Here is a 25,784-nt window from a genome sequence, read left to right as displayed (position 1 = left end):
TTCTACACAACTCTTTATTAAGTTTTGATTTATTAGGAGCTGTTGCAAGTTTCAAGAGCAAAGACCTCTGTGTGGAAAGTCTGCACCAGTGTCAGCAGTTCCATAGCCCATGTGGAGGGACTGGAAAAATTCATAGCTCAGATCTGTCAGAGGTACAAAGTGATGCTGAAAAACAGCTTCACACTCTTCCCATACCACAGGGAGTAAAACAAGCTATCAATGTTGACAGAAAGAAGAGAAGAAAATAAAAGGGCTCTGAAGAGGCATCCTGATTGCTAGATCATGTGCTGGGTACTCCTGGGAAATCAAAACATAGGCTCTTCATTAATACTGACAGCACATATAGCCTTTATCAGTTATTATTGATGTCTAAAGTGCACACATTATGTATGCTTATATTAAGGGCTGGAGGCCCACTTGCCTGTCTCTCAGAAGACTAGATTGTAAGCACTTGGTATATGGCGTACTTCCCACCTCATCCTGACATACAATGAGGTAAACAAAAAATGAGACCTTGCCCTTTTACCTCTCTGTCCTTTCCCTGAACATGAGTCTCACCTGAACACTAAACTTCATACTAGAGAAACTGACAGTGCTGCATCAAAAACAACTAGCTATTCCTTTTATTGAGATTAATTATTTTATTGGATAGCCTAATTACATACCTTGAAATATGAGCTTGGGAATCGCATTACTGCCATATGAAAGAAGCATAGTAGTTAACATCCAGCCCATTCTGACTGATGGTTTTCTATTCTTTTGTAGGGAGCTATAACTGTTCATAAATCAATTACATTAAATCAGTGGCTTATTCTCCTAGGCTGGTTTTAATGGTTTAGAAGGCAAACAACTTTAGTGTATGTGATTACAATTCTTGTAATGGAACTCTGGCATCTGTAGCAGAGTTGCTTTTCTAAGACAACACCATTCTCTCCATCATATCCAGATGAGTCTGGAAACACTCCTGTACTATATTACATGGGGACACACATGCAGAAGAAGACATTGCTTAGTAAGTCAGATGAGCCCAGGAAGTGGAAAGAACATGAGCAATCCTGTCCTTATAAACACAGTACTACTTCCAGAATAGTTTTCTTTCCCCCTAGAAAATCCTTAGCAACACAGGAACTAAGAACTACTAGGAAAGCAATCATGGTAACAAACAGGAGCATCTGAGCATTCAGGAAAACTAAGAATCGCTAAACACCCATACAATGCATTTATTGAAAGTGTGGTTTGCCTTTTCCTTTTCTTTTTCTTTCTTTTCATCTTTTCTCATATTTATTTTCTCCTTTTTTTGCCTTTCTTTTCCTTTTTCCCTTCCTTTTAATTTCTTTTATTTTTTTTTCCACATCATGAGTAATTTTAAAATAATTTTCTTTAAGTGGCAATATGTTAGAAGGCATCAGAACAACTTTTATTTCAGAAGATAAAATACCACCCTATGTATCATTTAAGGTGTGAGTATGAACGATCTTCTATCAATGAGACATTTACAAAGGAAATGGCTATTTTAGATTTGAATTAATATGTCAAAGAGAACAGTAAGCAGATTGAAAGTGTTTACAAGATGATGGAGCTCATTATCCTGAGGAACAAAACAAACCACAAGAGCAACAATATAAAAACAATTAATTTCAAAAGACCAGACCTCAACAGTCGTCAAGAACCAGAGAAGAAAGCCTCTTGAGAAGCTGATTTAAAGGATAAATGACTACAGAAGTGCTGCCAGTTCCTGAAGGAGATTGTATTAAAGACACAGATGCAAACTATCGTAACATGAGTAAATATAAGCAGAAATTATAAGAAGCTTTTATAATGCCAGCAGAAAACCAAAAGAGTGGGTTTTTTTCTCTAAGTGATTATAAAAGAGTAATGCATTCATTTGACTAAATGTGCATACAAACTAAAAATTCGTTGGACTGGTACAAATGCAAAGGAGAAAAAAAATATCAGAGAATCATAAATAAATCCTTCTCACAATAGGAATGAATATTGCTAATATGATTTAAGATGTAACTGGACAAAACTGTTTATGTCATCCTTCTACTGAAGTTCCTATGTCCACATCAGAGGTGGCAAAAAGACACATGGCTGTAAACTCAGCTATCCCCTACAAAGTCTGATTTCTTGATCCATGGGTGATTTCATCAGCACAACATGAAACAAATGTCTTTGCACTAAGATCACTAAAAATGCAACTCTTAGCTTTGGAATCTACAGCACAGGCATGCACAGTCTTTAGAATCTGACAGAATGGCTGCAGAACTTTGCTCCCAGAGATCACTTTTTGAACTGATTGTATGAACTGACCTCCTTGGCTATAGGAAGTACAATGATTACTTAATTTTTCTGGCAGGCTATTAATTCAAACCTTGAAAAGTGAAAGACAGATCATCTAAGGCAAAGCACAGGACTGCCCATAGCATGGTGATTCTAGTCATTGTCACCTACACCATTGCTCCAGGAGGATGGCTGGGCAAGCAATTTTCCTCTGCTTGTGCTGGAAACTTTCCTTTATTCCCCTCTCCTCCTTCCCTCCCTCCAGAATAATATAAAGAAATAAACAATCAGTGCATGTTCCTTATACTCATAGTCAGCCTGCTGACATTGAATATACGGTAATGAACAAAAGATGGGAAAATGACTTTTGCTGCCAGGTGTGTGAGAAATTCTGGTGCCACAAAACCATGGCACAAGAATAACAGAACCACCGGTCACATGGATATATTGGTGAGGAATTGTGCAAGATGAGAAGCAAATGAAGCTGTTTCCAAAATACACAACAGATTAGCACAGTTGGAAGCTCATGTATGCCCTGTCTGAGCCGACAGCAATTAAGGAAACAGGCCTACTGTTTCACGAATTACTCTGATCAGCACGGATAAATGGCATAAAATACAAGTAACTTTACAGACTGCTTTGGGTTTGTTGGTTTGGTTTGGTTTTTATTCCAGGCAGCAGTTTCAAAAAGATCCAAAAGATATGTTGGCGAATACTGCCAACAGGCAAACACATACAATTGTACACTGACAAGCAGTTAGGTTATTTTGCACTTGTAAATCAAATTAATATCTACCTCATCCAGTGGAAGAAAATATTAATGCTTTTGCAGGAGTAAAACTCAAATACTCAAACACTTGAACTCGAACTGGCCAGCCTGCTTTAGTGGTTTCTCCACATCCACAATCCATTACCAAAACAAAATTTACCACAAAGATTTGCTTCCTACTCCTGTTTTTGTCCTTAAAAAATGAAGAGTTGAAGTAGACTTTACAGTTAGGAAGTGTCTGAAGCTTTAATGCCATCTTTATTTGAATTGCTACAGTAATCATTATTTTTGCCTTGTTAATATCCTGTTATGTTAGATTTTGTTATCAGTTTATAGAAGACTTTAAATCAGCTTCTTTACAGAAAAACAATAGAAATATAAATATCCTATTGGGTAAAAATCTTCTATTACTTCATTTTGTATTGTTTATCCCTTAGGAGTCAAAAAATAAAACCCAACAAAAGAAACCACAGGTAGTATCCATATACTAAGAAGAAACCACATATGGCAACAAAAAATGTTGAAGTCAGGGGCTAGTGAGATTTAATGTATGCAAGAAGCATAAAGCTACTGTATGGGCAGCCAGTGAATAACCTATATTAACATGAGAAAATCTGACATAAAAGATGACTCATTCTAAGCTGAGGAGACTGCATATCAAATCTCAGATTTTAACCAAGCTTGTGTGTTTTGATGGGCTGTCATGAGAACTGCTGCTCTTGCTGAATTTTCACCATTCCAAAGCAAAAGAGAAGGAAAAAAAAAAAAAAAAGAAAAAGAAAAATAAATAATTGAATCATTTTATTACTTGCACAGATGGTAGATTTTGCTAATGTCATATCCAAATCATTTTCTTCTCTAAATTGTGTGTGCATCTGAACATTAATGTCTCAACCCACTGAAGTCACAGAACTTCCCAGTAACAAGAATAAATAAAGTGATGCTATAATATAGGCGTCGTAAAGGTAGAGTTGAAGAGGGTATGCAATTGGTTTGCCATTGATCTCCAGTATAAGCCATATTTTTAGAATGGCAACTGGAGAGATGGATTGCAGGCTTGATTTTCAGCTGTGCATTCTCATTTTTCCCAGAAAAATGTTCTTGGGAAATATTTGGCTTTCTATGCTTGCCTGCTTGCTCAATTACAAGTAATTAGGATCCATTTTAAGCCACGGCTGAATGGCATATGTTCACATTCAGGAAGCTTTTTAAAAGGTTTCAGACTTTGCGAAGCTCCAGGTTTCCCAGAAGCAGACACTAGGCAACATCATCAAAGAAAGTGAAATGAAAAGACAATGGGGGCTCTAGCACTGACAATAACACAGTATCTTGTCCTGAACAATGCCCGAAGGCAAACAGCTGGCTAGCTCTGCCCTCGAGCACTGCTACCCTGCTGCACAGGCTGCAGAGCATTCTGCATGAGATTTCTTCCTTGTGGTCTAAACAGAGAAAGTTCTGGAAAGAAAAAAAAGTTTAGAGTATTTGCCCTTGCTCATTCACTTGCATCTTTCTTACACTCATTTTTAGCCTTCATTTTTATGGATGAACTTAATCTAGTTATTTAATGATTGAAGCTTTTGCTCAAAGGCCTTAAATAATAATCATGGTAATTATTTTTTATCATGCTCATTCATACATGCCTCCTGCCAACGTGCCCGAGGTGCTGCACAGACACTGCAAAACATAATACAAATTAAACATAACAAAGGAAAATCCAATGCAATATTTAAAAAGCCACGTACAATATTAACAACAGAAAGGTTGTTTTCAGTCACAAGGAATTTCAAGGCAAATATCACTGCAAATACAGAGGGATTCCTGTGAGGTTCTTGCTACCAACCCTATCAAATCCACTTAACTGCAACAGATGAAACCTTTGTTCATTTCCCTCTAGCTGACATCTTCTAAATACTTTACTCATTTTATTTTAAAATATTTTGGTATTGCTTTGCATGCAAGTCAGAAAATCTATCTTTTTAGATACCTGCAGAGCTATTGTAATACAGGCATTTATGGACATCATCTTTACAGCAGCTAAACTGACAACATGCCATGTGAGATATGAAATGATTGTTACTTGTTATACATAAGGGGAACTGAGTCAGAGAGGAGGCTAAGCTTGACAGGATCAAAGTTTATAGTAGAAATAGAATTTGCACCCAAGTCTTCCAAGTGCTCAACTAAGCTGCAGTAAATCTTCACCTGTCACCAAAACATGTGAAATTTTGGGATTAAAATGCAAATAATAAAATCCCAAATCATCCAACAACAGCTGTGAACTCAAAGCAGATATAACATTTGTATGCAGTTCATGATTGCCTATATAGAGAAGCATAACATCCATACATAGCATGTGCAAATGTTAAAGATCAATTTGATAAGATCTTAAACTCCTTTGAACTTGCAAATAGCCTACATTTTTATGTCCTATTTTTCCTGCATGATTCTTAACCTCTTGTCAGACAAGTACTCCTAAACCTGAGTTTCAGAATATCTGTGCAACTACCGAACTGCATGTAGCTGGCTTGTTAACAAGAAATGAAGCTGGAAGTTAAGCCACTGCTAATTAAACTCATAATTACAACTGGAAGGTCAGACAGCAGATCCAAGGGCTGTTTGGAAATTTAATATGACAAAAGAAAGAACAAACTCATTCAGCCCTTACTTGACAGACTGACCCACTAGAAGACTCTTCAGTGGCATACAGTTCCAAAGGCAGACATTAAAAGAGTAAATGCAAATAATTTGGGTTTAAATAAATTTGTCAAGGATTAATGCAAGTGATAAACATTACCTAGATTTCTAGTTAAAAACAAAAAGGAAGTTTTGCTTATTTACAAAGTTAAAACATGGATCACAGTTTCCTAGCCTGAGCTGCAATGTGGTTGCCACCAGCACATCTGCAAAAAACATGCCTTCTCTTTTGGAACTAGATAACATCACGCTCCTCTGCTCACATACAATCAGGAAATCTGCTTGATAGTTCACTGCCCTGCCTACGAATCTCCATGAATGCAGAAATTCTGATGCAACTACTTCATTGCCTTTATTCTCTGGTTGTAAGTTTGGGACAGAGAGAAGATGAGAACACAAGAGATAATTTGGACAGAGGCCTCAAACAAGCAGTGTTAAAAGAGCAAACGGGTGCAGATGTACCTACCACTAGCAACTGGAAAATGTGAGACACCAAAGAAAGGTTCATGCTATTTTCTGCTATCCTTAGTATCCTGAGGGGCCACATATTTTGATGCGGATCTCAAACACCATATTTTGATCCTCCCTATCACCCTGTACCACTAGGATAAGTAATAGGCACACAGGAGGTGAGGAGCAAGGCAGCATGCACAGTTATGCCAGATAAGAAAGCCAGTGCCTCTCCCCATTATCAGACTTGTGATGAAGCCCTTAAGGGTATGGGAAAATCTAAGAAGGATTTTTGTTCTTGCCAAGACAGACACATTTCTTACATGTGAACTGGGCACGTGGAAAGCATAGCACTTGGGAACCCATTTGGTATTTAGGAAGTCTCTGACAGAAAATACAGAAACATAGACAGCATATCAAAGGTGCCTCCTGCTCAGGGTATTTCACCTTTCTGTGAGACACATGGAGTCCCCCAAACTCATAGCAGAGTGGAAAAGCCTTGTGAGAGTGGCCAGTATCAGTTTTTGTAAAAAAGTATTCCCTCATCAGCAGGCTTTCTTCTGATGTGCTAATTATAAAAATCTGCCTTCCAACACTCAACTTTGCTTCTGGGAATGTCTCACCAAGCCCCTTCTAACAAATACCATTTATGATTTCTATGACACCCTTGTTTAGAAGTGAAATTGCGGAGGTAATCATCACGTTGACTGATACCTAGTTATTCAATCCAGCATGTGCCTATTCTGCTAGTCACAGACCACACATGCTAAATGTGATGCTGAAACAACCGTTATTAGGCATCTTGCAGTGGGCTTGGGAAGAAAGTCAGTCTTGTGATGAAAATCGTAGCTACATTGCAGCTACCACAGCACCATGATACTATTTTCTCTCCTGCTGGCAATTTAGCAGCAGCAGTACTGAATACCAGAGGACTTCTCTATGGAGGTAGAGATAATAGCATGTATTTACTGGGAGGACATGGGGTTGGTTTCTTAACACCAGAAGTATTCACAGATAAATTTGGTAGTTCTCAGCTGGTAAGCACATTTACAGCTATAATTCATTGTGCATTTTTTGGGTGGGGATAAACGGATTTGACATAAGTATTCCTTCCTGGGTCCATGAATGATAAAATTCAGGCAAGCTAGGAGGCAAATTTAGAAAGGTAAAAATCCACACCACACAGGGCTGAAGCTAAGCAGTACTGGGAACTGAGACACTAGGCCATGATATATTCAGGAAAATTATTTGTTCTAAATCTGGCATATTTTATGTTTCTCTTAAAGAGTGGGGGCATGAAAATATCTTCATCATTGCTTAGGAATGGATGAAGACTCAACAATTTCCAAAAAAGTTAATTTTGTCCTGTCTCCTAAGGCCCCAGTTTTCAATGAGAGAGGTTACTCCAGATCGATCTCTCACTCTGCAAACTTGGTAAAATAGCCATAGAGAAGCCAACACAAGCAAGTCCCTTAACAGCCTCAGTTACGCCAACCAGTCATCAAATCAAGAGCTTTCAGACAGCTATCATTTCAGATTACCTCAGGAATACACCTAATAGTGACCCCTGCCCTTGTAGTCAAGTAGCTGGAGCAGAGGTGGTGAACCTTAGGGCAATTTAAGTTACTTTAGATGTTTATGACTTGGCACCTGAATTATCTGCTGGTGCTGGCAGGTCACAGTAGAGTGCCTTCTTCATTCTATATCCTCTATATCCTTGTACAAGGAACCTCAAAATTGGCAGCAACCATTACCTACAGAAAGGCATTTAATTGTCATTCTTCAGCTGCCATGTCTAACAGTAAAATTGTGTCTGGTCTCTGAAGTCCTGAAGCAACACCAAACAGCTCCTTCATGCCAAAAAAGTTCTCTTGTCCTCAAGATTCTTAGCAATGTCCTTTCATTTTAATAGGAAAGTGAATCAAACCCCCACGGAGGTGTTGTAACGTCTCAGCCTCAAAGTTTTGAGAGGTACTCAGTTGTGTTGAGTGATAGGTTGGACTTGATGATGTCGAAGGTCTTTTCCAACCTGGTTAATTCTGTGATTCTGTGATCAAATGGACAATTTCTTCTACCATGAAGGAACTAGAACTTTCAGGAATTTTGGAGATCATTATTCAGGCTCTCCAGATAGCTATTTCTCTCTTGCATTTCAAGAGTAATTTATTCATTGAGCTTAATATTCTTTCCATTACAGACAGGTCTCACACATACTCTTGTGGTAGTTTTATACTATTTACTCTCTCATGTTATTTTCAGAAATTGCTTGAACTTCTTATTTCTTTTACTGTTAAAAAATACCTATTTTGGCCAAACAGAGAAATAATTTAAAACCAAACTCTTGTTACATTTTTGGCCTAGTTTCATTATTATAATACTATATACATACAAAGTACTACACTACCTGCAAGTACACAATGGCAGGTTGAGAATTGGAGGTCCCATTAAACTTGTGCTTATGAGAAATGCATTTTTTAATGTCTTTCTGTGCAGATACCACAGAAGTGGCAAAAAGCAGCTTTGCTAAGTGCCAGCAGCATGTAAGTGTCAATGCCTCTGTTTCAGGAGCCAGGCACAAATATTACAGGTCCAGTTTTCCCAATACAACCCTAAATGAGACTGGCATGTCACTAGCACCTAAAATCCTTGGCTCAGCCTTTTCTAGGAGGAGAGCCTGCGTACCACTGCCTGTCTTCTGGCCACCTTTCTACTCTATTGCCATCAGGTCAGACATAAGATACTCAGCTCTAATCCTGTCAGCAGTGACTGTAGAAGACCAACACCTCTCCCAGTACTCCATTTCATTATGAAGGTGGAAATGTTGTCTGTGTTTTCAGAGGAAAATACCAAAACAAAAAATATTCTTCAGTCTGTAATTTTTCTGAAGGAAAATAAATTACACACACATACAAATTGACACCAACGAACCAGCAGCTCTCTGGAGCTGCTCAGAGGCCTGATCTATTGAAATAGCCTCATTGGGTATGGATTAGTAGGCAAACAGCAGGGAAAAGAAGTCAAAGGTGCAAGATATATCGGGTTTGTTACAGAAACAATAATTCATCATCACAATATTGCCAACACAACTGTAGAGAATTATATATAAATTTAATAAAACAACTGCTATATTACATCTATTATCCTGGAGTCAGGTTTGATTATCTTTTCCTGCTTGAGAAGAAGCTTTTCCTGCAAATAATGCCATTGAATCTGGCCATTTATATTTTGGCCATTTCTATTTTAAAAGACCACCTCTTTTACCTTACATGCAAATAATAGTATAAATAACAGCATATATCAAAACACCGAGAACATAAATCTACACACACAAGGGAAAAGTGAAATGTTATATAGTTCCCTAGAGGTAGCAGTTCCCTCTCATGTTCAGCAAAGAAATAAAGACAGCTGAATCAGTGAAAGCTCTAGTTAAGCAAAATGCATATAAACATAAAAGATGTTTCTTCTGGAAAAAATACACAGTTAAAGTGTCATTGTCCCCAACACACACCTGTCAAAACTTCTTGGGGGTTGTTGGAGTGAAGGTGAAGACAGAGAGAAGGAAAAGGAAAACGGGAGAAAGGGGGGAAGGAAGGGGGGAAGGAAGGGGGGAAGGAAGGGGGGAAGGAAGGGGGGAAGGAAGGGGGGAAGGAAGGGGGGAAGGAAGGGGGGAAGGAAGGGGGGAAGGAAGGGGGGAAGGAAGGGGGGAAGGAAGGGGGGAAGGAAGGGGGGAAGGAAGGGGGGAAGGAAGGGGGGAAGGAAGGGGGGAAGAAAGGAGCAGCCACTGCAAATAAGCACAGTATTTTATTAGAGAGTTATCTCCTTGCAATAATGAGTGCTCAAATGGATAATACCTTTCTGTGAAATCCAGGTTTCCAGCTTCAGGTTAAGAAGAGGCTCTTACCTTATGGGATTATCCATCCTTGACACTGTGAGAAATGCTGCTAAATTTGCTGTGTAGGAAGAGCACACGATAAGGGTGAAGAGCCACCAGCTTCCCATTACAATGCGCATAGCCACAGAATTAACACTAGATTCACCTCCTACAAACCAACAGAGAAAATGAGGGTCTCTCAGCAGCTTTCATCGACAACCACACTCTGTGCACCCTGGTATGAATGACTTTGCTGGAGCTATCCCTCTGCATTTCTGCTTCCCCTCTGGATTGCCCTTTCACTGTGAGAAAAGTACTGTTTCTGTTAAAACTGATTATTTACACACAACTTTCTCCAGTTCATCTCTTGCCCTGGATACTGTTCTAAAAAATCATCTTCCAAAATACTTCCCTTGAGAATTGTTGAGGATTGAATCTACAGAACAGGATAAATAAGAAAGTTTTGTGGTGCAGCACAACTAATATGTATGAATTAAACCATGAAAGTGTTTAGGATATAATGACCATTTTAGATTTGGGGAACACCCACAAAACTCTCCAATGACTTTTGTGCTGTCTGTGTTGTATTCAAATCTGCTACGACTGAAGCATTACTGTTATTCCTTGTTACTCTTCACAACATTACAAACAATGTGAAAACATACAGCCTCTCCACACAAGCTTTCTCCTCCATCTTTAGATCATTCTGGCCAAGACTAACATGTCCTGACCTGCTTTATTCAAGACAGACAATTTCTGAACATCCATTAGTGGTGTGTATATAAGAGTAATACCTTGCTGAACAAAGGCGCCATACACCACCCAGATGGCACTGTGGAGCGTGGAGGAAGCAGAAGGGCTGGGCTGGGAAGTGTTCTGCGCTCTGACTGCCTGAATCCGGTTCAAGATAAATATCAAGACACCAACTATAGGGATGGCTGCAGCAATGCAGGCCCACACCGCAAAGTCAAAAGGAGCAAAGAGAGAGAAGATGTTGATTTTCTCTTCGGGCTTTTTGATTAAGATTCCAACGGAGTAGTCCATGTACCGCTTGCTGAAGTCCACAACACTCTCTCGTTCTGGTGTTATAGTGATGGCTGAGATAGCTAGGTCAGCTCTCTGCAAGACAAATGCAACAGATTGTCTAAAAATATAATATAAAAAGATAAAATCAGTTTCATTATCCAAAAATTAGTTAATTGCACAGTCTAAAGCAGTGTCGGGTGCTCTAGAACAAAAATTGTCACCCTGACTTCTCTCTGAAATGAATGGAACATATTTAACCTTCATCTCTCACTTGTTTTCCATAGGATGCTCAAAACTCCAAACCATATTAACCTGGTACACTGCAAGCAAAAAGAAACACCATTTACTTATCTTCTGTATTTCATTGCAAGGTGCAAAAAGATAATGTTTGTTTTTCTCCCTGCAGAGTTGCCAACTTCCCATATTTATGACATAGACATATGACAACTGGGGGGAAGCCTGTTTGGTTTTTACAATGAATAAAACAACTGCAAAAACTAGTAACTGTAAAGAATGCATCAAAGGTAATGTAGCTCCTGAAATTGATTTGACCTTAACATTTAAAGCAAGTAGGTTTTACACACAGAAGGTCCTTAAAGAGTATGTAAACTCAATGAAAGATAAAACAGGAGTGGATAAATAAGATTCCCAAAGCTTTTGAAGAGCTGCAATTAAATTTTGAATATTTTTCCATTTTGATAAATGCAGTTCTAAAAAAAAAATAAAATTACTTTTTGTTTCTCAACACTATGTTTTATTGGGAAGGTAAAGCACATGCTAGGTGAGGGAAGTTGGTTTTGAAATCCTTTGGAGTCGGTGGAAAAGCTAGTGGCAGAAATACCATTATAAAACATCATAATAGACTCTGTTTCTTCAGAGGAAGCAATTACCAAGTAACTTCTTACTGCATTTTCAAATCAATGAAATTCAGCTTATGTTGGTGCAAAGTAAGTAAAAATTTCTTTTATTTTCCTAGCACCAACCAATAATATCCCATTATCCTACACATATTTGCTATTGCTTTAATCGTGTCTATTTCTTCCTAAATATCTGCTTAGCAGATACTGAGCTGCCTGCTTACTAGATAATGAGAAAGCTTCAACTTTCAGTAATAGCTTCACTGCAGAAGAGTAACCTTTTCTGCAAAGGGCAGCAACATGGAATATTAATTCCTTTGATTCTCCTTCTTGATTAACATTTGTCCCATGTCAGATAGTGTGAAGATGAACAAAACACACTCTAATTTAATTCTCTGGAAGATTCTAAACTATGACCTTTCCCCATTTATTTCAATGGAGTTCAATTAACTTACTCCTAATTTGCAAGACTGTAATTAAAAAAAAACCAAACAAAAAAAATTGTTCCTCTCTGTTTTAAGTGAATTAAAAACCTTGAGATTAGTTCAAGTTCTGGTCCCTTAAAACACTTCCTTACGTATATTACTAGGGATGCTTTTGCTGTTTTGAAGTCAAACGGTGGATCATTGTCAAACACACTGTCACAAAGTGACCTAAATAAAAACCACACCTAGAAACAAGTAGCAAAGACATAATGCTAAGATTTAAAATATCAGGAATTTTTTTTTTTAAAAGGATATATTATTTTTTTCCTCTGTTTCCTATGGTCATTCACTCTCATACATGTCCTTTCTTATTCTTCTTAAAACTACCTAAACACACAGATTTACACTAACATAAATCATGTACAGAACAGTTAGGAGTAAATAAAACAATAGACGTTTTATAGTTCCTATCCTATAGATAGGATCCTAAGTTGCATAGTTTACACGACAATCACACCACCCATAGGTAAGAAGCATTCTGCACTGGTGCTTTCATCCTAAACTCATTCTCTTGAAGCTTGGAATTGAGGAAGATGAGAATGTAAACAATTTCCTCACAAATCTTTGACACTCTATTCCAAATAATAGCTGCTTTTGTCTCATTTTTGTTTTGGTTTTCTTCCTTCTCTGTATACCTTGTTAATGAGTTCTCCAATCATGCCATTCCAGGAGCTGTTTTGAAGCTGCTGTCCATATTTGCCATCAGGAGCTTGATATATTTCATACTTGAAGCCCAGATTCTTGGCAAGTGCGTCCAGGACATCAATGGAAAATCCTTTGTATCGTTTTGGTTGTCCAAGTATGTTCTCTGCCACCATCACAAAAGGTTCTTCCTGAGAACAAAACAGTATCTTAAATGATACTTGAAACAAGTTGTTTAGTTTGCTTCTCCTAGCAAAAGGATGTTTTGTGAGTTAATTCTGGATAGCACTGCACAAATATTGAGACATGACCTTCTGGGGCAAAAACTGTAGGCCATGCAGAATACTATGAGGCATCCCAACCAGATACTACTGCCTCAGCACCTGAGTCCTATCCATGACCTTAGGTTTTCTTCACTTCTCGAGAAAAGAAAGACGCTCAGAAGAGAATTCAATCTCATACAGGAGCTTCCTGGTGCTCTGTGAAGTACCTGCCTTTTGTCACTGACTATGAAGAGGGCACAGACACCTACCTTAGCATCCTAACTAGCTGTCTAGAACATTGATATTAAATTGAGCACAAGTCTTAGGTAGGAAAATTGTTACTGTCCACCTATCTCAGATCATTAGGGTTAGAAAGCCATCTTTTACAGATAATGATTAATCTTTTATCCAGGAGACATACTGAAACAAGTGCTGAATTTTGTGAATATTTAAAATCTTAAAAACAATTCAAAGAACAGCATTCATGGGTATTGGTTCCTGGAGTATTTTAAATCAAAGTATAGTTAGGGACAAAGTAAATGTAGCATTTGATGGTATGTTTTCTGTCAGGCATGGGAGTCCTGCTCTAGTGAAGGAGAGCACCAGGGCTACCAGTGGCACAACAACTGCAGTTCAGCATCTATACAAGCCGGTGCTGACATTCTTGTTGAAGGTATCTGATAGCTCCCACATAAACTGCAGCATAACATTGCCTGTCACCAGAAAGAGGAAAGAAAACTGGAGACTTGGGGGAATGCCTTATGCAGCACTTTCTAATTGCGCCCTGATTCAGAAGAAGAGGAATAACCCTCCCCAAAAAAATCCCAAACAAAACCCCAAAACCACACAAAAAGGCATCACACTCTGCAATCTGCAAGCTACCATATTTTAGGCCAGAATGCATGCAAGCCATACTTTGCCCAAAGTTTAGCACTTAGCTAACAGGATCTCTGCCACTACTCTGGATACTAACACATAGTAGTCCCAAAAGTCTAATGATTTTTTGGAAAGACTGTGCCTTTCTAAAAGATATAGTTTATCTCAATGAGCATTTAAGAACTTGATGGAGGAAACACTTGATTAAATTTTACAGCCTGCAGTGTACAGAAGCCAAGATTAGATTATCATAATTGGCCCATCTGATCTTAAAATCCATGAAATGCTGGAAATTGGATATTTGAGCTAAGGCACAGTATCTGGAATGCACCCCTGTGCACTCCAGCTCTGTGCTGGTTCCATGCCCAGTATAGAAATTGCAATGCAGAAAACCAGCATAAGCAAACAAACAAATGCTCAGTATCTCTGTCAGCATACAGCTTCATATAAAATAATAAAAGGTCATGATCTATCTTCTTTGCTTATATAACTGATCATCCAAAAATACAGAACTGAAAGTGATAGGGAAAAATACTGCGGGAAGTGCCCAAAATACTCAGTCAGATGCCTTTTTTATTTTGAGCATTTTGTCTCCTGAACTCAAATAGGATCATACCAAGACAGTCACCACTTTGAGTGTCAATCCTTGTAAGTCATTGCCCAGACGTCGTTCTTGTAGGCTACCATTGAGTCCTTTCTCAGAGTCCCACGTTGCCAGCTAGAACAGAAAGTACAGTAAATCTGAAGGACTGTTAGGCAGAAATCTTCTGGCATTTACATAAAGATTTAACTGTAGCTTGACCAAATCCAGACCAAATCCAGAACTAATATAGACAGGATGAGAGATTTGTGGCCTCTTTTTTTAATGCAGCATCAGAATTAGTGAGATTCAGTGGACAGACATAAACAAGTATTTTGCTGGAATGTATTTTCATTTATGCCTGCAATATAACCGCTCTATTACTTGTAGTATTTGTCATATTATTTCACTTAGATCACTCTGATTTGACATTTCTCTTCAATAAGTTTATATTGCCTGAGAGTCCTCAGAATTATCTGTGGTCTCACTACTCCATATTTCCCTCTTTGCTGAGATCTCCTACTTCCCAAATTACTCCCTACTGCTTTATCAAAGACCAACCTTCATTCCTGCTGCACAACTTTCTTGCTCACTGATAGTCATAAATTCTTGACACAGATTCTATGGTGTCAAACTGTTTCCTCTTGTCTCTTGGACTTTCCTCAGATCCTATCTAAAGTCCAATTTTCTTTGTTCTTGCCCTACTTCTACTTCATCGGTAAAACAATGACAGCTTCTCAAGTTCCCAGGCTTCTGAAGATCAGATACCCCATATCTAACAGTCCATCATGCATCTGCTAGAATTACCTGAATAAATGTTTTCGGGATATCTCTCTGGGCATTACATCTAAATATTTTATTTTTCAGTTAAATGTACTCCTTTAAAAATCAATTGTATTGCATTTTCTGAAGAGAAATGTAGTAAAATCCAATATAAAAAGTTCAATAAAAAAGTCAATCTTAAGTGACCTTTGGATTATTCAAACTAAATGTGCTCTTCAGCAGCAGTCAGAAACTCCTTTTGTCTTCAAACAGAATCCATGGTGTCATTTTGTTCAGAAGTGTCATCAAGTAGAAACTGCTTCCTTCATTTCCCGCCCCCCCAGCTTTACTCTTGAACACCAATACTATGCTCACATACATGGGAGCAGTGTTGTTAGCTGAAGGCATGCCCTTTAGAAATTAAACATAGTCCAAGATCTGTGAAATGTGGCTTCTTCCTGCCAGAAGCTAATTTTCATGTAACAAGTCAAAACCTTCTTGGAAAGAACTTATTTCACTGAAAATGCCCATGGCTAGTTGTCCTACATGATTTATTTCTATGACTTCAGTTTTATCCTAAAGCCTCAAAAGCAAACCAACAAATGAAATGTGATGGGAGAGATCTGTGTAGTTTTATTTTTGTTTCATTGCACTAAATTGATCAACAGGGAACTAGAAAAGAGTGGGACAGTCAGTGAATGTTCAGCCACCATAACTATCCCAACAGATTAGAATTATTCTATAGTCAATAAATTTTCAAAGCTGAGACACAAGAGAGCAAACAACTAAGCTACATCTCCTTTTATCCACATCTGGGGGACAGTGGAAGGGAATGACTGAAAAATACTCAGCTTTCTAATGACAATTCCGAAAGCAAAAGTATCTCAGATTGCAAACTCTCCCCATGATGCCACCTTGGAATGACAGGTGAGTTTCTGCACACAAATGGGTCTGCAGCAATACAGGCTGATAAATATAGCTATAGGATCTTTTCAATTTGAAAGTAGATGCTTGCTAAGGAAATATGTTCTGATGTTTCTTAGGTTTTGCTGTTGCCAAAGAAAACTGACAAATTTGTCATCTGACATAAATCAATGTGGTTCAACAGACTTCAAAGACCAGTATATGTGTGTGCAGTATATATTGTGTCTCTGTAAAGAAAGTTCACTGTATAAGTCTTCTCCATCTGCCCTATGAAGCAAGTATATTATAATGATACATGGAGGGTTTTGGCAAAAATGGTTTGCACAATCTACAGATGGTGATTAAATATACATTAAAAAAAGGAAAATGTAACACATTAATTCATTACATCATGGATTCAACTCCTTTGACTCCTTTTCCTTTCAAAAACTCTGATTTCATAACAAGGCCTTAGACTCTATATTTCACATTCTGCATTGACACTGAGAATTCCAAAGAGGAGCTGAGACAGGTCAGTGCAAAATTATAAATTCATTTCTTTTTTTGAAAAGGAGCAAGAGAAAGACTTCTCTTTTGTGCTGTAGGGGTAAGTGGAAGGAGAAGGAGCATATTTCATTTGAACACAGAACTCCATAATGTTTTCTATGGAGAAACAAACTTTGATCAATGGAACATAAGGAAAATGATTTCCAGAAGGAATTTGTCCTGTGCATCCTTGTGCTTCAGAACATTTAACTTGTTCAGAAGTGTGCCAATTTAAGTTCCACTTTTTGCAGACAGAACTGTGTTTATAGGACTGATATATTAACAGATAAGTCTATCAATTTATGACAGCTGACCTGTCAAGATCAGTGCCTAAAAAACTAATTTCCAGCACTGTTAAACACAATGAGTACTGCTTTTATGTGATAAAGCTGTTAGAGTTTCATTCTTTGTAGAAGTATGTACTGTGCTCCTACCAGAAGTCTGAAGCCAAAGTTTATAGCACAGCCATCAGCTGATAGGAGATAAAAGTCTTTTAGATCTGATTATGACAACCAACTGCTTGCAGAATCAGCACTTACAGAATGTATTTCCAAAACCAGTGGTCTCCCAAACATATATTTAATGGGTGGGTGCTTGGTTTTGGCTTTGGTTTTTAATTTTTATTTTTTTTTTCCTCAAGTTCCTTGGGAGTTCATTTTTGAAAAGAGATATTTTATGAAAGCTTTTCAACTTAAACCTACTTCCTAGCTTCTTTTTATGAACAAGCCATATTGCTGGGAATCCTATAGTTCAAGACATCAGAAGCTAAATCATCCACTAAAGACAAACCAGAGGAAACAAACATGAAATTCAGACAAAAAGGTAATTTGGTGGAAAATTCTGCCTCAAGACATGATTCTGATATTTACCAACACTTACTACATTTTAATCATAGAGAGAGAAGCCTTTTAAGCATAGAGAGAAAAAGTCACAATGTTAACATTGTGTTCAACCTCCACAAGCAATGTATATTTCCAGACACACACATTCAGCACACAAGCAAAACAATCACATGGCTAGACCACCTAGGAACATCAACTGATCAAGCATATAATCTAAAGTATGCCTCTTGAACCTGCAGTACTGGACTTTGTTCTGAACATTACTGATATGTACCAGGACATTCTCATATGTGGAACAACTTCATTCAGGTTCCAGGAGGCAAATCGTAGCCTGTGATCTCATCAGTTTCCCATATCTCAGGTAAATAGTTTAATCACCATGTCTAAGACTAGTTACGGAGGCATGTTATCATTCACAAAGGTCAAAGGTATTGGTTTAGCCTGCATGATGAATGGCATATTTCCCACATACTTGAAAACTTCAGATATTTTAATCTCCAGTAGAAAAATCCATTCCATACTGCTGAAGTGAAGCCACTCCTAGAACTCAAGCAGGGAGAAACTATGTAGAAAGATCACAGGAACAATCTAAGGTCCCAGGCTATCACCACTAATTGTGATTTAACTTAGCAAACCTACATAATACCATTGAATCCTGAGAGTTACATTTGTATAAAGTTAATTGAGCATAGGTCTAGAATAGAAAATTAAGAATATTCAAGAACACAGAATGAGGGATTTGAGTAGGAAAGAACAATTGACCTGAACTGGCACATGTAAGGAAACAGATATACATCACTGCTCTTCTGAGAAGCCAGCAAGATAAACAGCAACTGTCTAGAATTAAGATGCCACATGAAGACTGCCCTTCAAGTAGCATGATGCCCTTCAAACCATGAAAGGAATCTCAAAATTAAGAGAAGAGAAGTAGAATTAACTGAGTCACTATTGTATTAATCCTGTGAATTCTTATTTAAGAAAACAAACTTCTAATTTTGCAAACAAAATGTACTTCAGCAAGCAGCTGCATAGTAACAAGCAGAAATTTATACAAATTGGAATGAAAATTTCAAGATAATTCAAAGAGCTCAAACTCAATGAAATATTACATTAAAACAAAATGCAAATTAGTATCAGAAAAATGTTTTTTCTGCATAAGATCAATTAAGTATTAAATCAACTATCAGCCAGAGAATAATTAAAGTCTAGGACATAGAATCTTTCTCCTATTGTCATTTACAATAATTTCTACATAATGGATAGGAAAAACCTAGAGGGGAAATATCTGTTAACACCTAGTCCAGAACTTCAGGGGTAGTTTAGGAGAACAGAGGACTACAAAGAGAGGCTTTGGTAGAGGTAATTCAGCATTAGTATTGTTCATTCTCTGGAAGCCTGTGCATTTATTCAGCTCTTGCTCTACAAATTCTACTGTTCACTGCAATGAACTATTTTGACCTTACCTAGCAGAACTCAGCAATATCTCTCTCTACTATATTTATGATTTGTCACTGCACAGATTATCAAATATTTTGAAGTGAGAGGAAATGATTTCCTTTATATGTTTCATCAGTCAGAAATTAGTTCAATTAAATGCAATGGTTATATTATTAAAAGCAAACTATTTTACATATAGTAGAGCTCTACCACAGAAATGAAGATTTGACACATTACTACTAATAAGCGAAGACATTCTTGCACATGCATTTGTGTAGACAGGAGCTTTCTGCAGTACTCTGAGAAGCTTCAAGAAGAATTTAAGCAGTAGTTTTCTGTAGTCCTACAGCTTTTATTGATAGTGTAAAACTTTGCATACTTCTTGGGAATGGATCAGTACCATATACTTTATGTTTCACATTGAATACACATCACATTTAATAATATAGAATCATAGAAACAGAATAGTCAGGGCTGGAAGGGACCTCAAGGATCATCTAGTTCCAACCCCCCTGCTATGGGCAGGGACACCTCACACTAGGTCAGGTTGCCCAGAGCCACATCCTGCCTGGCTTTAAAAACCTCCAGAGATGGGGTTTCTATCACCTCCCTGGGCAATCTATTCCAGTGCCTCACCACCCTCATGGGGAAGAACTACTTCTTAACATCCAATCCGAATCTACCCACTTCTAGTTTTGCTTCATTCCCCCTAGTCCTATCACTACCTGGCATCCTAAAAAGTCCCTCGCCAGCTTTCTTGTAGGCCCACTTAAGATATTGGAAGGTCACAAAAAGGTCTCCTTGGAGCCTTCTCCTCTCCAGACTGAATAGTCCCAACTCTCTCAGCCTGTTTCAATAGGAGAGATGCTGAAGAACATAAATTATTAACAATATATTTTTGCTGAAATAAGATATTGCTCCATTAATTGTTAGTCAATGAAGGAGCAATGACAGCAATACAGGTTTGTTTCTCTTTCTAAACTGCAACAGCTGGTCAGCATCTCTGATCTCTTACACAACACAGGGAAACACCAATATTGCACTGTGCTGAGCCTAAGCAAAGTGTGGACAGGGCAGTAAATCTGCATGAAGCAGAAAAAGGAGTCGGCAAGACATGACAAGATAAATGTAACCTGTTAATATTCATTACATAGAAGTATAAATAGGCCATCCTCAGCTCTGGTAGAATAAATTGCTTCAATTAATGCTAGTCTTTGAAGAAGCAGTTACTGCAACATGCTGATGTTATTAGTACAGCAACACAGGCACTGGAAAAGATGTAGTATTAAATGAAGCAATCATAAGAGCAATGAAAACAATATGAACAAGAGCATTATCCTCTGATAGCTTCTCTATAAAATGCAGGCACTTTACTCTCCTCAAATTTTTGCATTTAATTTCCCTAACACAAAATCAAAATGTGGCAAAAATGGTGTTAAGAATAAAGTTGAGATATTTTCTTCCAGGATCTCATAGGCTTTTGTCTTGTAAAGCAGGCAGATAACCTCCACCTCTGCCCTGTGGCATCTGGCCCATCTACAGTTTTTCCACATTTCAAGGCTTGAAGATATGAACAACATGCTGTAACATAGCAATATTGTTGTTGAATCAGATGGCAGTGTGGCTATAGCAAAAGATGTACATGCAGTATCACAATTCCTCTAAGGGTTGAATAAACTAACTGTGAGTACCCAAGATACTGCTGAACCAGGCACTTCCTAGGAACATTGTAAATTACCAGTTCTTATGAACAACCAGGCCTCCAAGCATAAAACTAAAACTGGTAAGTAATCATAAAAGTCAGACCAAATATAAAGTTCACAACAGATGTTACAAGTGACTGGCTCAAAAACCCAACAGCATAAGCTTCTTGCCACTAGGTCACCTGTTTGGAAGACAAACAAGCTCCATGTCTTTCTTCTGAAGTTTTAAAAGCAAACAAATCTGCTACCCGGTGAGAGACGGTGGGTGCTGGACTCCAAGGATACTCTGAATGCTGCTGTTAAATACTGAAAGCCAGGTAGTGTAGAAGCAGCCACTGAACCAATTCCCCCGCCATTAGTAATTATGGGTGAGTAAAATGGAAACAAATCCATTTCACACAGAGAATAGATTCTTTTCAGAGCTTCCAAATGCTTTCTGGTGGGAAGTTACTAGCTTTTGACAGCAGAACTACCCTTGTTATCTATGCAATACTGAACTCAGCAGACTGTTTTGTGAACAAAATATCATTGAAATGTGTCTGACAACAAATCCAAATTCATGTTGGTTTTTAAAGGTTCTCACCCTGTTGTGTGCAGTGAAGTAACCAAATTCCTCCCTGTAATGGTGTTCAGACAATTTTAACAGTCAAAGAAAGAAAAACAGAATTCTACAGCAGGACACCTCTCAGGGCCTGGTATCTTTTCCAATCATTGTACATAAGACCTCTGCACTTAAAAAAATTAATCTGCACACGCTATGTCAAAACATTTACTCTTTTTCTACAGTTCATTGCTTGATTTCTTGAATATTATCTAAGCTGAATGCTTCTGACTTCTCACTATGCCTTCAAGAAACCTGTATGCATATCTGCAGATGTAACAAGTGAACCTTGCATAGTCTGGCCTGTTCTGGGATCACGTGAGAACGAGATCATTGTATAATTTCAGCAGCTGCAAACCTTCTGAAGCTTGGCCATCATGAATTCACTTTCTGATAGTGAGTCATCTCAGAATGAAAGTGAAGTTCAGCCCACTCTTTGGTATCACCTGTCGAGCTAGCTCTCAATCCTGTACTGAAAAACGCTCTTCTTAAACACTAAATAGTTTTGAAAAGCTCCACAACTTCAAGAGTACATTTAGTAGAAAGTTAGTTGAAAATAAAATTCTTACTTTTTTTTTTTATTTGCAAAGCTTTGAGATTCAGTGTCTACCTACATTTTCCAAGAAATTTGTATACAATTGTTATTTTATTTCATTGTCCTCCCATGTCACTTATTTTGGTGTCAGCCTTGATATAACAAAAAGGACAAAAGATAACCAATTCATGTTTTAATTCAAAAGGTGTGGATTTATAAATGCAATTTGCAAAAGAAATTAAAAACCTTACACAAAGAGGTCAAAGATTTAGATTAAATATTAATGCTTTAAAATGAACATTTAAAAAACCCAATATTTTATCAAAATTGGTGTTAGAAGTTAATATTCTTTGGTGATATAGATAATAACCCTAAATGCCAAGTTTCCCTGATGACGGTTTTAAGTGAAGTTTGACCAGCTCTAGTTATTAGCACCAAAATGTAGACCTCTATCTATGGACCAGTGAAAATTACTGGAATAAATGTAGTTTTAAATTTAATAATAATTTAGTTTTAAATTAACTTTCCCTTATTTTGATCTTTACAACATGACTTCATCCTTATCCCTGATTCCCATGGAATGTGACACAAACGGGCTTCAACAATCTGCAGTTGTTTTTTTTCTCTACAATAAAGAAAACAGCTGAGGAAAAACCCCCATAATTTGGTGCTTGGTAAGGGATAATTACCTTTCCAAGAAGCAGAAGAAATCTAGATATTATTAAGGAAAATATGTATTTTCTTCTGTGCAATGACACACATTTATTGGGTTTAATTAACAACAAGCTATATTGAGACAGTTCTCAAAAAACCATTTATCCCTCTGGCTTTGTTACGTATGTAGAGCAGGTTTTGTAAAGGCAAATAAAATCAGCTTGCTTACAAAGTCATTAAGCAGAGAACATATAAACATTATATCCATAGATATTATCATTATATAAACCATATACCAGGTGTTAAGTATGTACAAGGAATATTACAATATGCTTAGCCAATCTTTGATCATTGTCCATAAAGAAACCATGGCAGGCATGGAAAATGCTTATTGATGTTATTGTTGACAAACATTTGCTGAAGAAGTTTTTGCCCTCCTATGTATTTCCCCACTTCAAATCAATACTGGGGAGAATTTTCAGCTTCTGAGGACTTTAGCTTCCGAGGACAGGAAGAAAGATAACCGTAATAAATACTTTTCCCCAGCTCTACAAACTAACATCTACCAGCACAACTCCATCTCTAGAAAGGATGTGGTCATTTCAGCAAACTAGTCAAAGATAAGAAATGAAGGCAGGTAACAAAAGACAGATTGTACTATGTGCAATGCTTAGAGGCTCACCTTCAGACTCTACTATAGCTTTAAAAATAAACACTGATCTCCAAGAAGCTTCGTGAGAGCCCTTTGTGTTTGGAAGGATTTAGTAATTTAGTAAGTTTATGTAATTACTGCAAAGCTCATCTAATATAACAGCTGATGCTTTGATGTTCCCAAAGCGTTGATAAAAGCTTTGAGACAAGTCAAACCTAATCAAATTAGAAGACAAGACATGATTTATGATTTATCTGGGGCCAAACTTCTCAAGGGGAGAAGACAAACTCTTTGGGGCCCATAGCAGGCCACAGTTAAGTCAGAGCACCTGCACTGGTGTAAAGCAGCAGCTCTCTGGGGAATGACCCACCAGTCAGATCTTATTTGCAGATCACCCTTAGTTTAAAACCTTACAAGATTTATTCCTACAGTGTAAATTATTTTTGATCACTGTGGGACAAGCAGTTTTCAAAAAATAAACATCACAATACACCCCCCAAGAAATATGGATGTGAAAGTATGGCAAAGAGTTACCACAAACATATTTGAGAAGGTAAAAAACACACACATTACATTCATTAAATCCCTTCATTACTGTTTTAACCTGATATTCTTTTTGTTGCCATGGTAATTGTTATTCAGCCATTTATACATTAAAAGAAAAAATCAGTATTACACCTTATGAAATTCTAAGTGTGAGAAATATCTCCTTAAAGCAATATGAAGTCAATTTCCTCAGTGGATCCATCAGGCATTCATTTTCCTAAGGTCTTCTGAGTCCATTTAAACCTCTCTCTTCCACACATCCTGTGGCAATGAATTCCAAAATACAAGCATACAGTCTCTGAAAAAGTACTTTCTTTTATTAGTTGTAAACTGGTTACTTCTTCATTTTATTAAGTATCCTCTAGGTTTCTGATATGAGAAAAAATGAATAATTGTTGCCATTTCATCTTTTCATCTCTTTGTTTCATAAACACCTAGCCACTTTTGTCTGCCTTCTGAGCTAAAGAGTTATGGTCTCTATAGGCTGTTCATATAGTAGCAATTGATATCTTCAATCACCTTTTTCCTCCTCTGTATCATTACTGGTTCTTCCAGAAAATTCACACACAGAGCAAACAAACAGACATCAAACCTAAAACAAATAACACAGACTGGCCTTGCTTTGGAAAGCTAACTTTATGATACACAATTAAGCCTTTATTTTAAAATGTTCTTAGAAGAGTTGCCTTAAAAACCTGCATTTCAGCATTAAAAAACCCCACTGCATTTCACCATTAAAATACAGCCACAGCTGAACAAGGGAAGTGGAAAACAAATGTCACTTGCCAACAGAAATTGAATACATTTAGATACACTTAGAAAATAAATGCTTACCTACTGTATGCACAGTAAGATACAGAATTATTTAATGTTTCTTGGAAAAATACATTTCCATTCAGTAGAAAAACAAATTATGACAGCCTCCATTGTATTAGTTGGGAACTCTTCCTACAACTTTTTCCTTACAAAAGTAAGAAGTGGCATACATAAAACAGAAAGCTATGAGCTAGCAATAATCTCTCTTCTCTCATTAGGCTCAGAGTATAATGAATTGTTTGTTGGTATTTGGCAGCCTGCAATTCTTTGTAAAGCTAAGAGGAATCTGCAGCAATTGGTGAACTTTCAGTGTTTCTGTAGAGTGTTTTTCTGTCTGCACAAAGCACATCAGGCTCTATAAACATTTCAGCCAACACAGATTCTTTTTGTAATTCACAAAACTGTCTTGCAGGTCTCAGAATGTCTGAAGGCCACAGATTGTGCTCACAGATAAAATTAATCCAAAGAATCCAAATTAACAGTGAGTTAAAAATTATGGGTTCTTGGCCACATCTCCATGGTACAATATTCCTAGCTGCTTTGGAGCAGTCTTAGGACAAGAACTAATGGTTGAAAGGCTCTATAATCTGCTGGCTGTCTATCAGCTTGGTAGCTCGTGATAACTGAGTGAAAACTTGGCCATTACTGGAGTAGGAGGGAGATTAATTAGCTTCATGACAAATATGTAACTACAGCAACTACAGGGACAGATGAATGAACAGCTGACAAATATCCTATCAGCCCAGGGGATGCTACTAAAATGTTGCTAGTTAGCACTTCCAAGGTCACAGTTAGTTGACAACCTGTGCTCAGATGAGCACACAGAACAGACATAGTCAAGAATGGAGAAGAAACTCTGATAGCTAATGTCCTTCCAGAACTGGCTGCTCAGACCATGAAAGCTACATCTGTTGATTGCTTGGAGGCAAAAGGAGGGCTCCTACAATGAGGGCTGTCAGTCTGATATAAGCACAAGAATTCACTTACTTTT

The 25,784-nt window shown here is 37.6% G+C and overlaps 1 protein-coding gene across 2 annotated transcripts in view; it reads right to left on the bottom strand.

Moving 5' to 3' along the window:
- GRID1 (glutamate ionotropic receptor delta type subunit 1) overlaps positions 1–25,784 on the bottom strand; it is a 552,748-nt gene that overhangs the window by 40,719 nt on the left and 486,245 nt on the right. For both annotated transcript variants that reach the window (XM_054163347.1, XM_009901703.2), the window contains exons 9-12: positions 14,833–14,934; positions 13,071–13,268; positions 10,862–11,186; positions 10,098–10,236 (exon numbers count right to left, since the gene is read on the bottom strand). In XM_054163347.1, the coding sequence (XP_054019322.1) occupies positions 10,098–10,236; positions 10,862–11,186; positions 13,071–13,268; positions 14,833–14,934 (764 nt within the window). The remainder of the gene's footprint in view (positions 1–10,097; positions 10,237–10,861; positions 11,187–13,070; positions 13,269–14,832; positions 14,935–25,784) is intronic.

Source organism: Dryobates pubescens, chromosome 8 (genome assembly GCF_014839835.1).
Source record: "Dryobates pubescens isolate bDryPub1 chromosome 8, bDryPub1.pri, whole genome shotgun sequence".
NCBI lineage: Eukaryota > Metazoa > Chordata > Aves > Piciformes > Picidae > Dryobates > Dryobates pubescens.
Note: the sequence above shows the minus strand (reverse complement) of the source record. Positions and strands in the feature narration are given on the sequence as shown.